The 16954-nt window shown below is 40.6% G+C and overlaps 1 protein-coding gene across 1 annotated transcript in view; it reads left to right on the top strand.

Moving 5' to 3' along the window:
- clstn2a (calsyntenin 2a) overlaps window positions 1-16954 on the top strand; it is a 333541-nt gene that overhangs the window by 304472 nt on the left and 12115 nt on the right. Inside the window, exons 9-11 of the mRNA XM_052129308.1 lie at window positions 6565-6727; window positions 8995-9161; window positions 9456-9604. Coding sequence (XP_051985268.1) covers window positions 6565-6727; window positions 8995-9161; window positions 9456-9604 — 479 coding nt within the window. The remainder of the gene's footprint in view (window positions 1-6564; window positions 6728-8994; window positions 9162-9455; window positions 9605-16954) is intronic.

Here is a 16954-nt window from a genome sequence, read left to right as displayed (position 1 = left end):
GTGTTTTGACATTGAATGACAGAAAAAGGTTAGGCGCATAGATAGACTGAGACTGCTGCAGAACGAAAAGAGAAATAGAGAAGGTTTTGAAGAGTCCAGTGAGATGAAGATGAACAGAAAATCTATTCTAAAAAATGAGAGATAAGAGATAGAGAGCAAGAGAGGTGTAGAGAGAGACCTGTTCCCAGAGGCTGCAGTTAGACAATGAGAGAGCTTCTCTCTGGAGACCCGGATCTCTCCATTAACGCCTCTCTGCAGCAGTTCAGCAACATCCACCCAGATTTCTTTCACCCCATATTGTGCTTACCATGAGTTCACATGTGTCTAAGTATGCATATGCGCGTTTACTGCACTAGAGTAGCAAATTATCTTTGATGTTATTGCTTCTCTGATGAACACATTTCCATGTAAACGAGCAGGTGGCAGAGTTACTCATGGTTGATTACATTTAAAGCAAAATGTGGATTGCGTTAATTTCTTTTAAATGTCTCATTCATTATCAGCTCTTAGATAAAGATCCTTCTACAATGTTGTGTGTTACTGCATGTTGATAAAGCATAAAAGCATTAAAAGTTGGCATACTGTTGCTTCCAAATATAGCCTACTTCCAAATGTAATCTCTCCTTAAACATTACTTTTTGAACAGAATGCATGTGATAATGTTGCTGAGAGATATTAATTCGCCTTCTGAAATACAGTACTTCACATTATCTGTCATTGCATGTAGATATTAGGCAAACCAGATAATTGACGTGAAGTTTGGTGCATGTCTATATATGGGAGTAACGTATTTAATGGGAAGGTGGAGGCGAGAACCGCCTTTCAATATAAATAATAATTTAATGAATAACTTAAACCAAAATACAAACACACACATGACGGACATGTCCGTAAACTATCTCTCTCTCCCGCACAATCCTCCGCAGTCGGCCTTTATCCCTCTCGGAGGCTTGATTAGCCTGATAAGGGACCTGGTGTGTATAATCACGACTGGCCCCGCCCTCCACCCTGCCACAATGGGCTTTTGCAAACGTTTGGTTGGACACATATCTGCTTTTAAATCTGCACATAAACTGCAAAGTTTAATGTAATTTTTTTAGGGCAGTGAATGATCAGGATGCATCAGAACAGACTACACTACAAATGTTTTGTGCTCACCATATCGATTCGATTACCTCTGAATGTGATGAGTGATCCAATCCCAAAACATTTTTCCCATGTTTACAATAGTACAATATACTTGCGATCAGATCCCACCGAAACGAATATTAAAATGTGGCATGTGTTGTTACAGCATGATCTCACGTAAAAAATCGCTAAGTGTGTGCTGATTTTTCTTTAGCTGAAATCGGTATATGTTGGCCAAATTTTTAAACATTAAAGTGGTAAGTGGTTTAGAGCACATAAACAAGTGTGACATCCATTTATATCCAGAAGAGGTCCCAGAAGCCAGTAGTAAAGATAATTGTTTTCAGCTGTACAGGGTGTAAAACATTGAAGAGAAATGCTTTATTTAATCTACCCCCAACCAAATCCCAAATCTAAACTTTACAATTAGTAAAGACAAAACGCAATGTTAGGGATAAAAATGCAACATTCTTATCATGCTCACTGTTGATTATACAAACATGATTACCTCCTCGCTTGAATGGGGATTGAAATGTGATCTGACCCAACACGTTACCAGTCGCTCCACTAGGGAATGGAACTGTTTTGAAGCTGTTGCAAATATGTCTAATGGGAGATAGGGAATGTCAGTGAGTCGGCAAACTGTTGCCGATCCTTGGGTACTGGACCTTTCGGAAACAGCATGCCAACTTCCTGTGTGATCATGTTGGTTAACAGTCTTCCTTAAAATGTACAACTTGATGGAGCATTGAACTTGTGGGCATGTTGAGCCTGGGCGCTCATATGGGCAAAGTTCAGTTTGAGTTCAGCCTGTGCCTTTTCCTGATATGTTCCCCCTTCTCCTCCCTAACATTTCTTGTCCTCTCTCCAAAAAAATTTATTAGTACCATAGTTGTTAAAGTCTGAAAGGTTAAAACAAAACAATTAAATGTGTCAAGGGTCTTTATTCCTGTTTTCACCATTATGCTGGATTGTTAGAAACTATGGCTCTTAGAATCACAGAATGTAGGGAATCAACTTCAGCTTTGATATATTTTGATAATAATGGTTTATTTTTTTGACTTTACTTTAAAAATAACTATGTTGTTAACTGATTATGTAAGTGCATGAAAGAAAAAAAACAAAAGAATTAACTTTAAAGAAGAGTTATAGTTAAATTATCTGCTCGCATTTATATGTAAAGTGATTTGATGTTTCTTGCATTTGTAAATCTTTGTCCCTATAATTAGCCTCTCATCATAATTTTACTTAATTAAAGTAAGGACACGATGGAAATGATAAATAGGAAAGCTAATGAAGGCAAATTAGTTAAATGTATGTTTCATTATAAACAAGTGAATGTGAAACTTATGTTGATCATCTCAAGATGTAATCCAATAGCAGTTCAAGTCAAGTCAAGTCAAGTGGTTTTTATTGTCGTTTCAACCATATACAGTTAGTACAGTACACAGCAAAACGAGACAACGTTCCTCCAGGACCATGGTGCTACATAAAAACAACAAAGGACCAACATAGGACCACATGAGACTACACAACGAAATAAAATACCTATATAAACTACCTATATAGACCTATATAAAGTGCACGTGCAAACATGTGCAAAAAGTACAGGACAGTACAACAAATTACTGACAATGAACAGGACAATAGACAGTGCAGCGCCGACCAGTACTCAGTAGTGCAAAAAGATGACAGTTTCTAAAAATGTAAACATAACATACTATGAGATAATGTTCTATGCACATAGCAGTTATTGAGGCAGCAGACAGTTATAAAGTGACAGTAATTAAAGTGCAACTCAGGACACGTGTGTGTCAAACCAGTCTCTGAGTATTGAGGAGTCTGATGGCTTGGGGAAGAAGCTGTTACACAGTCTGGCCGTGAGGGCCCGAATGCTTCGGTACCTCTTGCCAGACGGGAGGAGGGTAAAGAGTTTGTGTGAGGGGTGTGTGGGGTCAGTCCACAATGCTGGTTGCTTTGCTGAATACAGTGTTTTTGTAAATGTCTTTGATGGAGGGAAGAGAGACCCCAATGATCTTCTCAGCTGTCCTCACTATCCTCTGCAGGGCTTTGCGGTCCGAAACGGTGCAAGTCCCAAACCAGGCAGTGATGCAGCTGCTCAGGATGCTCTCAATAGTCCCTCTATAGAATGTAGTGAGGATGGGGGTTGGGAGATGTGCTTTCCTCAGCCTTCGAAGAAAGTAGAGACGCTGCTGGGCTTTCTTGGTGATAGAGCTGGTGTTGAGGGACCAGGTGAGGTTCTCCGCTAAGTGAACACCAAGGAATTTGGTGCTTTTGACGATCTCCACAGAGGAGCCGTCGATGTTCAGCGGAGTGTGTTCACCTTGTGCTCTCCTAAAGTCAACAACCATCTCTTTTGTTTTGTCGACATTCAGGAACAGGTTGTTGGCTCTACACGAGTTCGTCAGCCGCTGCACCTCCTCTCTGTATGCTGACTCGTTGTTCTTGCTGATGAGACCCACCACGGTCGTGTCATCGGCGAACTTGATGATGTGATTCGAGCTGTGCATTGCTGCACAGTCGTGAGTCAGCAGAGTGAACAGCAGTGGACTGAGCACACAGCCCTGGGGGCCCCAGTGCTCAGTGTGGTGGTGGTGGAGATGCTGTTCCCGATCCGGACTGACTGAGGTCTCCCAGTCAGGAAGTCCAGGATCCAGTTGCAGAGGGAGGTGTCCAGGCCCAGCAGGTTCAGCTTTCCAATCAGGTGCTGGGGAATGATTGTGTTGAATGCTGAGCTGAAATCTATGAACAGCATTCGAACGTATGAGTCTTTATTGTCTAGGTGGGTGAGGGCCAGATGGAGGGTTGTGGTGATGGCATCGTCCGTTGAACGGTTTGAACGATACGCAAACTGCAGTGGGTCTAGTGAGGGGGCAGCTGGGTCTTAATCTGCCTCATGACGAGCCTCTCGAAGCACTTCATGATGATGGGTGTAAGTGCGACAGGACGGTAGTCGTTGAGGTAGGACACTGAAGACTTCTTTGTCATGGGGATGATGGTGGTGGCCTTGAAGCACGTTGGAACAACGGCGCTGCTCAGAGAGATGTTGAAGATGTCGGTAAGAACATCTGCTAGCTGGTCTGCACATCCTCTGAGCACTCTGCCAGGAATGTTGTCTGGTCCAGCAGCCTTCCGTGGGTTGACTCTACGTAGAGTTTTCCTCACATCTGCCGTGGTAAGACAGAGCACCTGGTCGTTGGGAGGAGGGGTGGACTTCCTCGCCATCACGTCGTTCTGCACTTCAAACCGAGCGTAGAAGTCGTTCAGCGCATCTGGAAGGGAGGCATCTTTGTCACAGGCAACTGATGTTGTCCTGTAGTTGGTGATGGCCTGGATGCCCTGCCACATGCGCCGCGTGTCACCGCTGTCCTGGAAGTGACTGTGGATTCTCTGGGCGTGTCGCGCTTTGCCTCTCTGATTGCCCGTGACAGTTTGGCCCTAGCTGTTCTTAGGGCTGCCTTATCGCCTGCTCTGAAGGCGGAGTCTCGGGACCTCAGCAGCGTGCGCACCTCCGCAGTCATCCACGGCTTCTGGTTGGAGCGTGTGGTGATGGTCTTGGAGAAAGTGACATCATCAATGCACTTGCTGATGTAGCTGGTCACTGATGCTGTGTATTCCTCCAAGTTGGTAGAATCGCCATATGTTGCAGCCTCCCTGAACATGTGCCAGTCAGTACACTCAAAACAGTCGTGAAGAGCAGAGATGGCTCCTGCTGGCCAGGTTTTCACCTGCTTCTGAAGCGGTTTTGTGCGTCTGACGAGCGGTCTGTATGCTGGAATTAACATAACAGAGATGTGGTCTGAGTAGCCGAGGTGGGGCGGGGCTCCGCCCGGCAGCGCCTGGGATGTTTGTGTAAACAAGATCAAGCGCGTTCAGCCCTCTCGTTGCAAAGTCCACATACTGATGGAATTTAGGGAGCACTGTCTTGAGATTTGCATGGTTGAAATCTCCGGCGACAATAAACAGTCCGTCAGGGTGAGCGTTCTGCAGTTCAGCTCATAGCCCCATACAGTTCACAGAGCGCTTCCTTAGCGTTAGCGCTGGGGGAATGTAAACTCGGTTATGCAAACAGTGGTGAATTCCCGTGGTAGATAAAAAGGTCTGCATCTAACAGTCACAAGCTCCAACAGCGATGAACAGTAACTAGAGACTAGCATAGAGTTCTTGCACCATTCCGTGTTGATGTAAAAAACACAAGCCACCACCGCGAGTCTTACCGCAGAGAGCTGTATTTCTGTCGGCACGAAACGAGGCGAGCCCGTCTAGCTGAATGGCGGCATCCGGAACTCTGTCGCTGAACCACGTCTCCGTGAAAACAAAGACGCAGCAGTCTCTAAACTCACGCTGCGTAGCCTGCTGGAGTTGGATATAGTCCAGTTTATTGTCCAGGGAGCAAACATTTGAGAGCAGGATAGACGGGAGAGCCGGCCGGCTAGGGTTTGTTTTTAGCCTAGCATGGACCCCCGCCCTCTTTCAGAGCTTCCGCTTTCTCGCACACAGCTTACGACGTCCTCTCCCCCGGCCACCGGCATCAGGCGACGCCGAGGGCTGGAGGCCTGGTCTCCGCAGCAAGCCGAGTACGCGTAGCGCCTCCTGCAGGTCATCATGCAGCTTGGTTTTTGCATGAGTCTTATATTTCAGTAGTGTCTGGCGATGGTAGACACGAACACCGGTTGCTCCGATGTCCATGTGTTGCAAAAGTCGGGCTTTTTTAACAAAAATAGCACCATTGTGGATCCGGAGTGGCCGCTGCGTGCTACCGCGCGGATCATTCAAACAGTTGTTTATTATATCAGTTTGTTGTTTAGAAGAGCACATGCAATCCGGCCAAGAACATACAATATGTGACCAAAAGTATGTTGGTACCAACTTGTAATTAATAGGTTTCAGTTGCACATATCAAGGACAGGTGCATAAAAATCAAGCATACAAGAATGCAATCGCCTTAAACATCCATTTGCTGTAAGTGCCCCATTGCACAATGTGAGGTTAGTAAAGAAATGGTTTATTGAGTCTGGTGTGGAAAAACTTGTTCTGTACAAAGCCCAGAACTGAACCACACTGAAGACTTGCAAGCCTGGCCCCATCGCCAAACCTCAGTGCCTGACCTCTTTGATGCGCTCGTGTCTGAAAGGGAATAATTCCAAACATTAATGTTCCAGCATCTAGTGGAAATCCTTCTCAGTAGAGTAAAAGCTGTTATAGCAGCATAGGATGGACTAAATCCATATTAACACCTGTTTGGAAGCAAAATGGTCAGCAGACACATATGGGTAAGGTGTTCGGATCAACTTGCTCGAACTTGCTGTGTAATAAAAGAGAATTGTCCATCAAGCTCATACATTGTGTCCTACTTGCAGTGTGGAATGAAATTGTTCTTGAAATTGGACTTCAAGTCCTTTTTTTCATTTCCAGATCTGTGATAAAGAATGGCATTACTACGTTATCAATGTGGAGTTTCCTTCAGTGATGCTTTTCGTAGATGGAGTGACATATGAACCCTACCTGGTGACGGACGACTGGCCCATCCACCCATCTGAGATCGACGTACAGCTTACTGTTGGTGCCTGCTGGCAAGGTGAGACCTGTTGTTTTGATTATACCTTGAAAAAAGGTTGATCAATAAAATGAAAAGTGACATAATTGTCATAATTATAATAATTATTAAAAATAATTTGTCATCCGAAGCACGGAAGGGATGATAAAGCATCCACAGCATTTGAGAGCCTCAGACTTAAGAGAGTGTGTGACTAAAGAATATCTACATTATTGATATGAACGTGAGAGCTTGAATAGATGTTTGAATACCAAGAGAGAGGCAATGTGTTTGGCCCCAGGCTACCCTGATTCCTCATTTAATCAAAGAGACTCGGGTCTGAAAACATCAAAAAAGAAACACAGCCTGTCAATTTCAGCCTTTTGAAATAGAGTCAATGACCATATTTGAATGGAGAGTCTGTCCTTAACATCGCTTTCATGAGCATAATAATAGTGAGAGAATGGAGACATGGCTAAATCATTGTTTTAGGCATGCAGCGAGGTCCTAAATTCCGACTCCTCAACACCATTTAGATTTCTTTTCATCCGCGCTGACTGCGGATTATTCTCCCGTCTTGTCTGGCTTTGAATCATGATTTTCAGAAGAGGCCCATTGTAGGGATTAAGAGACCCTTAATAGAGAACATCTTCACTTGCTATTACATCCCAATGAAACTGGTCTATACTCCACTAAACTGCAACTGCTAACTTTTTAAGCTATTACTGGCCGAGATTGCCTCACGCACCCCCTCCATTTTCACTGTGGACAATAAACAATATAATGAGGAGACACCTCATAATGGAAAGTGTGCATAGTGTGCAAATTGAGATCCTTGTCTTTTTCGATGTAGAAATGAGGTTGGGTGGCTATTGTCTTCACAACACATCAAATAGGATTATCTTTTAAAAAAAATGTATAAAGCTTCCCTACTGCAGTGGTGTTCTGTAACATGCATGCTATTACATAGTTATTACATATTACTACATAGTTATTATATTGTTATAAGCATTTTAAACCCCTTATTTTTGCAATAGTGTTTTATAGTGTTTAGTGTTTGCAAAAGTGTTTAAAACTAGGCAAGAATTTTGCCTTGTTAGTACTACTCAAAAAAATTTTTGTAGCAAAACAAATAAGAAAAATAGCTATAATAGGTGAGAATGGTCATTGCTATGGTGCATCTTCTCATGTGTTTATTTTTTAATAAGAGATAAAATATGCATGTTGTTACCATGTTGTTATATTATTATGACATTGGTAGTAATGTTTTAAGGGCCTTATTTTTGCAGCAGATGAATAAAATGTTTATATTTTCTGTCTTTTTATACAAGCAAGAATTATGCCTTAGTATGAAATAAAAACTTTTTTTGAAGAAAATTATAATTGTTAGAATAGAAGGAAGAAGAGAAATATAATAAGTGTTTAAGTGGATGAGGAAAGGAAAAAAGGCAGTTATTATTGTGATGCTCCTTCACATAACTTAATAAATATATTAAATATATATAAAATGAGAGATCAAATGTGCCTAATATGATCTAAATGCAAGGTTATAACTGCCTTGGTCTGCAGGGCTCAGGCTGCTTATTATTATTATGGTCCGTCATGCCACCCCTGATCAATACAGATAGTTATGGTGGTGACAGCTCTTGTATCCCATATGAAGTCTACAATCATTAGCGTGTTCGCCCTTTAAGGGGAGCACACACGAGAATGCAAATGCTCCTCTGCTGACATTGAATTGAAAACATCTGTCATCTAAATAATAAAAAAATCATAAGCAATTAAGCATGGAAGCACATACCCTCATTGAGAGACTGTAGGAGTGACAGTGCTGGGTACACCTGGAGCCATTAGGCACTCAGAATCTGCCAGCTCATCAGTCAGGCATATGGAAGGGAAAACAGTATGTGTTAAAAGGTAAAGGCCTTTCTCTCTTTCTGTCTCTCTCTTGTTTTTGTATGAAGGTACATTTAAAGTAAATTGCTTTAAGATTGGCTTCCAAAGCCATTGCATCCATTTTGTGTTTGATGAGCTAGAACAAATTCAAGTGGGCTTTAGAGAGCAAATATTGAATTACTGCAGCGCTTTCATTATTTCCTATAGAAATACAATCACAATTAGATTTATAAACTTTTCAACCACTCTGCCAGATGTAATTTTTGTTCTTTAAATAAATTACTAAATAAACACTTGTAGGATTGCGGGTTATCATCTGCATAGATGGATGCTTCTTAGCGCTCTTCAAAAATGGATGGAGATATGAAAATGTTTGTTTGTGTGTATGTGCGTGTGCTTGTCGGTGTTTATAGGAGGAGAGGTGACCACTCCACGGTTCACACAGTATTTCCGTGGAAGCCTCTCTGGCCTGACAGTCCGGCCAGGGAAGATTGCGACTCAAAAGGTGATTTCCTGCTTACAGGCCTGTAAGGAGGGCCTGGACATCAGCTCTCTAGAGAGTCTAGGCAAAGGCATGAAGGTACAGTTCAAACATACTGAATTTGGCACATTCTCTTTCACACAAAAGCATTCTCATGCACACATTTGCAAAGCTTTTCAATGGAGAAATTATAGGCTTTTTTTTTTTTGCCCATCTCTATTATCTCCTGCAAATTTATTCAAGAATCCTTTGACATCAGTCAATCCATAGCCATCGTTTATTCATTTATATGGAAATGTGTTGACTCGTTCATTCTCTGCCTTGGCTTTTATGTTTTTTCTACTGATTATGAAAATGACTCCATCTCTCTCATACTATCTTGATCCCTCTCAGTTCCACTTCAATCCAGCTCAGTCGGTGCTGGTGATGGAAGCAGAGGACTTGGAGAACATCAACACGGCCATGACCAAAGTCTCTTACATCAACTCTCGGCAGTTTCCCACTCCTGGTCTGCGCAAACTTCACATAACCACCACAGTACAGTGAGTACCACACTTAATGGGATAACATTTTCTTCAAAAATCTAAACATAAGCTCCTAAATAGCTTATAATTCTTACATTTTGGCCCTTTTGCCATTTTGTTGACAGAAAGTGGAAAGTGAACTAAATTAAAAGTGGAAGAAAATAAGTATCGGGGTTGTGCTATTGCAGGATTGTGAAATTATGAGAGTCAGATCTAAACTTGCATTAGGGTTAGGGTAATTTTAAGTCATGAAAATTCCCACCAGACTGTAATTCCCACCTCATCTCAAATTTGTATTGTGTTTAATGGAATTCTGTGGTGAAAATGACTGATAGAAATTACATTTTTAAAGTTTTTGTAGCATTTTATGTATCCTAAACACACGTAAATAATGTTCACACTTTTTGCATAATTTGGCAAAATTACAGCTTGACTGGAACTGATGCCTAATAAACATGTGCTTCACTGACAATGTTGTTGACCTGGTTAGAAGTACACTAACTTTTGAAAGCAAAATAAAATAAGAAATATTACAAAATTGTTTGGTGTGGTGGAAATAACACCACAACTTTGGGATAGTTTAATATATATATAAAAAATTGAAATAATTTTCTCACAAAACATTTTGAAACAGTTTGTTTATTTCAATCAATGTTTAGATTATCATAGATATAAACGAAATTTAGTTTTTAGTTTTTTTGTAATGGATTTACATAGTTTAATATAGAAAGTCTGTGTATGGTAAAAAGTTTCCATTTCAGTTTTAATGGGACCATAATATAACAAAAAAATATATAGATTAAAGAAAAAATAAACTCCTGATACAATAAAGTGCCCTAAGCTGAACAAACACTCAAATACATTCATATTGTTTTGAAGTGTGGTTTAATTTAATTTATTTTAATTTCCTTTTATTCATTGTTTCTTTATTTTATTAAAAAAAATTTCAGTAAGTTGTGATAAGTTGGCATCTTAGAGATTAATTTAATGTGTTGGGTGCTGTAAATGTGTTATGATTATAATTTTATTTTCTATATTCACAATAGCAAAAATAGTATAAATAACAGCATAAATGGATGATCATGAGGGAAAAGGAGACTGTTCATGAGTAGCAACACACTGCTTTACCTGATCAATACCACACTGCTAAGAGATGAGCCAGTTGGGTTGCCGGGGTTACCGATAACATCTGTCTTACACTGTATGACCACCTGAGTACCTGTGTGCAATCTTATGGGGCTTTTCCACTGCACTGTACAACTCGACTCTGCTCGCTTTTTTGGGGTTTTCCACTGTGGATACTACCTGGTACCTTTTTTTAGTACCACCTCGGTCAAGGTTCCAAGCGAGCCGAGGCAATACTAAATGTGACGTCAAAATCCTGCAAATCACTGATTGGTCAGGGAGAATCGTCACTACCAGCGTCACTGGATTTCCGACACACGACATCAACCCGCTATCCGCTATTTGTTCACATGACTTTGAATTGTGAAAAAAGAAACGGCTGTGCGCAAACCACGCCGTGGTCAATAAACGAGGTGCAGACGGTCCACTCGTTAGTGATGAGCGAAACGAAAGTTGGCAGCACACGGCTACCACTGGACCTACCAACCGTGTAAAAAAACTTAAAAGTGACTACAGATCAAGGAAAATTTGAAGTGGTTCGACCAAATGGACGCTATCTTAAACAGCGAGCAATGGGAGGGAGAGCACCCTGGACTCAGCCATGATGGAGGATTGTACATTTTGTTACGTTAACCCTATAATCTGCTTGAATTTAGTTGACCAGCTACTGGAAGCTTGCTTCTAAAACAACCAGGCCAATTTAACTGTTACACTTGTGTAAAATCACCATGCAACAACTGCTTTATGCAGCACAATGAGCTAGTAGCTAACAGCTAGTGGTTGTGTTATTGTTTTGGTCAATTTGTGTCGTGTTTAAGATGATGTCACGGCAGTAGAGGCTGTGCAGCTATTACGATCAGCCTATAATCCCACCCACGTTGAGGGGCACTAAACTGCAGTGGAAATGCAAGCTCTGAAAAGTAAAGCGAGTCGAGGCGAGTCAAACCATAACAGTGCAGTGGAAAAGTGCCTTTATTTCATCCTAAACTTATTCCCATGTGCCCAATGAAACCCATCCCTGGATTTTATAAGAGAGGATGCAAAATATCAGCAATGCGTCTTACCATATTATGTTGTGTTCTGGTCTTCAGCATGAATCGTGCAAGACTTTCTTGGCCATCCAGCTTCAACAGAAAGACTTTGCTGGTTGACCATGTCCACCAACTAGATCAAGCACAGAATAATCACAATAATCAGCATGAACCAGCTTGAACCATTATTAAAATGTATCCTGCTAATTAGAGTGAATAAATCGTTGATGTACTGTTCATCTAACAACATTTTTTCAGAACAAGAGTTCACATCAAGCTACAACTCTTTTCAACATGGGTAGAGTGTTGTTTAGAGAGATGGGGGTCATCTTGGATTATACACTTAAGGGAAATAAACAATTAAGTTTAATGCATAAAAGTAAACCAAACAAAGTGAGCGTTAAAGTAGGTTTGAAGATTTATTTCTGGAGGTGCAAAGTGGAAGGTGTGAAAGCGTCTAAGGTAAACAAAGGGCTGAACGTCACACTGAGAAGGCAATAATTTGAAAACGGCTAATCCAATCACTCATATTTACCTATCTAAATTTTTAAGGCCTAAAGCAATCAAGGTGACAATGGATGGATGTGCCTCTCAGAGGGGTGGGACCTCAGCACTCACATACCCTATCACATACCTTGATGATTTAACCAGCGAGACTGCAAGGAAGAATTTAAAACTTAATGAATCAGTTAATTCCCAGAAACACTCAGAGCACATTTAATTGAAATAAATTTACAGAAGAGTACAAACGGACCAGCACTTTTATACAGAGTACCCAAATGCCTGGCACTCAGCACTCTTTTCCAATTTTAAAGACGTGAAAATGGGTGGAAATAGAGCCATGAGACAACTGTATCTGGGCACTACACCAAAGTTCAACATCAACCTGTATCAAAATGGCACTGTAATGATTCAGGGGAAAGACTTGAGCAATTTGAGAGAGACCTTCTCAACTAAAAGTCCTAGCCGAGAAGGAGAAGTCTTCTTTTCCCCCCAACAACAAAAGCAGAGGAGGTCACAGGTACACCTTTATGCACACAAACTGTCCCTCTCTCCCCACACACACCCAGATCCACAGTTTCTATTCAGCACATTCAAGAGTGCCTTTCCCAACTGAAAATCAAAATCACTGAATTCAAAGAAAGCAAACTCCAAGAAACTGTCACTTCTCAACCTCTAAGAAATGAGTAAAAGGCTTTTAAAGAAGAATATAGCATCACAATAAGATGGCTTTTAAAGAAGAATACAGCATCACAATACAGCATCACATCACAAATGAAGAGACCTGGGTCTGTATATGCTTAATGTTAGGATCCGTGGGGATTATTTAGGTCAATTCAAATACTGCTCAGTTCTTGGGGCTTGTGTAGTCGACTATGCCATTACAGACATGGACCTCTCCTACATAAATGCATTCACTGTCAGACCACAGTCTTCCTTATCATACCACTGTCATATTAATGTGTTCCTAAGGAAAATTCAGCACTATAGAACAGACCAAGGGCCCAGCAACCTGTTCAAACTAAACCCAACATACAAATGGTCCCCAAAATGTGAGTCTGAATTCCTTAGCGCAATTAGCTCCAAAGAAATGTCCAACCTAATCAATATATTTCAAATAACACAGTTTATTATGTAAATTCCACAGTACATCAAATAAATGATAAAGAATTAAATAAAAAGAAAACTACTCAGACAGCTCTCCAACCAACAACACAGAGATCCACACAAAGCTGAAACCATAAAAAATTATTGTGAAGCACTCAGGGGTTATAAAAATGCAATACATCAAGAAATTTAAGAAACTAAAACCCAAAAAGGCATGTTGTTTAGACAACATTAGAACAGAAGCGCTGAAGCACAGCCCTGTAGTAATACAGGAGGCCTTGTTAAATCTGTTAAATCTGGTTCTGCAAACTGGCTACTTTCCTGATACCTGGAGGATGGGCTTAATACACCCATTAAATAAGAGTGGTGACAAATTAGACCCCAATAACTATTTAGGCATTTGTGTGAACAGTAATCTGGGGAAGACTTTCTGTTGTATGCTGAATGCCCAGATACGGGCCTTCCTTAGCATGTCTTGAGTAAGAGTCAGATTGGATTATTGAAACCACCACACCACAATCCAGATACACATTCACTCTGGGAAATACTGCAATAGAACACACCCGACACTACGACTGTCTCTGTCTAAAAATCTGTGCTTCAAAGGGTGTGGCAGTGAATGCACTAAAAGAGAAGCTAGAAGAGCATTCTATGCTATTAAGGGCACATTTACCCAAATAGACATTCCTGTAACAATTTTGTGTAAAATCTTTGATAGTATTTTTATGCCTATTGCTGTGTACAGATGTGAGGTTTGGGGTCCATTCTGTCTTGCAGATTACTCTAGATGGGACAAAAACCCCATAGAATCCCTGCATGCAGAATTCTGTAGAAACACTCTAAGAGTTCAGAGAAGAACACCTACTAATGCATGCCAGGCAGAACTAGGCAGATACCCCTAATAATACATATTGAAAAACTGTCCCTCAAATTCTGGACACACCTAAATTCGTGTTCCCCTAACACACTGCAACATGAAACCCTTAAAACCCAAGAGTTGAAGCCTAAAATCAGTCCCCTTTGTTAGCAGGCTCTGAAACTCACAAACCCACTAACAACTAACAAACACCAGTTACAGACCAGCACTGCTGAACAAAACCAGATCAGAACAAACCAAATCATATAAGAAAGCAAAAATCCATATTTGGACCATTGGGAAAATGAAAGTAAAAACCAAAGCAAAGTGGAATGTTATTGGGCCCTAAACAGAAAGTATAATCTGGAAGTATAGCTCCACACTGCAAGAGATACAAAACAGAGACGGATCCTCACCAGATACAGTCTCAGTGATCACTGTCTGGTCATAGAAAAAGGCAGACACAGACAAACTTTGGCTTCCAAAGAAAGAATGAGTTTCCTCACTGTGACATGGGTGAGGTCGAGACAGAGACACACTTTCTCCTTCACTGTGAGAAATGTACAGAGGTGAGAGAGAAATATTTTGACAAACTCTCAAACCTCATGCCACAGTTTTCCAGTTCAGCAAAAACAGATCAAATGCAGGTGTTACTGGGGGAGGACAATCATTCATCAGTTGCAGAAAAAATCATTTTTGAGCTGCACACCCTCAGAAATAATCACTGCCTTAATATACTTCGTTCACTCTATTTTTTATTTCATTGTTTATGTTTATAATGTCTTGTTAAATGCTTATTTAATTGTATAGTGTATATAGTGTAGTTTTTTATTTTATTAATTACCTGGCTCCTTATTTTATTTTCCTATTTCTTTTGGTATTTGTTTGTGTTTGATTATAAATTTTTGTCTTATCATTATCTGGTTTGTGTATTAATGCTTTGGAAATATTGTATGTGTAGTGTGTGTGTGTGTTTGTGTGTGTGTGTGTGTGTATACTATCTATTTTTCTGGCTGTGTTCCTCTGTGGTCTGTGCTGATAATAGACAGGCCAGCTGGTGGAGATGACTGCAGTGCTTTCAGAGGAACTGATGAGCACATGAAAGGCCACAATAAAAGAGAATCTGCTGTGTCAGAGACTCGGCCTCCACAGCACAACATAACAAACATAATTAAAGATAGCATCATACAGCATGACACAGCATAGGTCAGCATGTGACAACACAGCTCAGCACAACACCACAAAACAATATACAATAAAACAAAAAAAGCCTATTTATTTTGCTCCCCTAATTACGCATGATTTTATAGTTATGTGCATTTTATTTTCATTTAGCATTGCATTTAGCATTGCACAAACAGACCTTCTACCCATTTGAGAACAACTGTGATATAGTATATATGGAAGAGCAGATTAGTGTCACTGGACAGAGAAAAGAAAATGATGCAGAGCAGTGCTCCTACTGTTAATGTGACATCAAAATAATTGTAATAATATGCAAAGGCTTTACACAGTTTACTGTCCTACAGTATTTTACCTCTGATCACCATAAGCTTAAATCTTAGCTTCTTTCTCTTTTTATCTCCCCTCCCTCACTATATCTCTCCATTTTTTATCTGCATCCCATCCTTGCACAAAATAAAAAGCTGAGAGGTTTTACTATCATGCACTTCAAGTCAATAATAGTGGGAGATGACGGTTTGATGGTTCTTATTTATTGGTCATTACAGGGCCAGCATATTCACAGGCCCTGGGACACAATCTTCATGTGTGGTCAATTTTTTCTTTAAACAGATGAGTTTTTTAAGGGTAATGCTCTATCGAAATCAACAAAGCTTACCTCTTTGCCCTAAACGTTAAATGTATACCTAACTGATATGTTATGTGACATGAAATATGTAATTGCTGAGGCAACCAATTGATTTTATGTTGCGTCTATGGCACTTTCAACTCATGTGTCGACTCTGGCACTTTTCAGGACTCGTATCCCAGTCTTTTGCATTGCAAGTGCAACGCTCTAACAGTTGAGCTACAGTGCAATTTGATTGTTCTCGAACAAGCTTGTAAATGTGGTTTGTTATGAAATGGATCACCTTTCAAGGCATGAGCTTACCTAAAAGTATTTTGACGTCATAAGTTAGCATTGTGTGTGGAACAGGCCGGAAAGTGTTTTTAAACCGATACGCACAACAAGCCAAGTAAAAAATACTTGGCACAAGGTTATACGTTTTTGAAGTTCATTCAGTAAAAGAAAACTAGATTTATTTGCCCACTTTTAATGTTTCATACTCCTCTTGTATTTAATTGTGGTTCAAGCTGCAGCTTTGAAAACCTGGTTATATGCACAGTGTGTCTCATTTCCCCAATAGAGTTGCCCATTTTATTGTCAAGGGAGGGGGTACACAAGGGCTGTGTCTCGTTTGGAAGGACGTGTCCTCCGGAGGTCGCATTTGTCGGCCGCATACGTCATCGAGGCTGTCTCGTTTTTTGAATTCATGGGAATTCGAAGGATGCATGAGGTGTATACTTTGTGGACACTCATAACCCACAATTCTTTCCATCTACAGAAATGTCTTAAAAAATTACACCAATTTGCCCATAATTATGATGTTCAAATGCTAGGAATGTTAATTCTCAAGTTTACGTTTGTCCTACTAAGGCCATCTCGTTTAGACAAGGCTTGTTTAAAGGAGGAGGCTCGGTATACTGCAGCCTTCAATGGACGCGTCCTACCTAGCATGCAGCCTT

Source organism: Xyrauchen texanus, chromosome 6 (genome assembly GCF_025860055.1).
Source record: "Xyrauchen texanus isolate HMW12.3.18 chromosome 6, RBS_HiC_50CHRs, whole genome shotgun sequence".
NCBI classification, from domain to species: domain Eukaryota; kingdom Metazoa; phylum Chordata; class Actinopteri; order Cypriniformes; family Catostomidae; genus Xyrauchen; species Xyrauchen texanus.
This window is presented reverse-complemented; position numbering and strand designations above follow the sequence as displayed.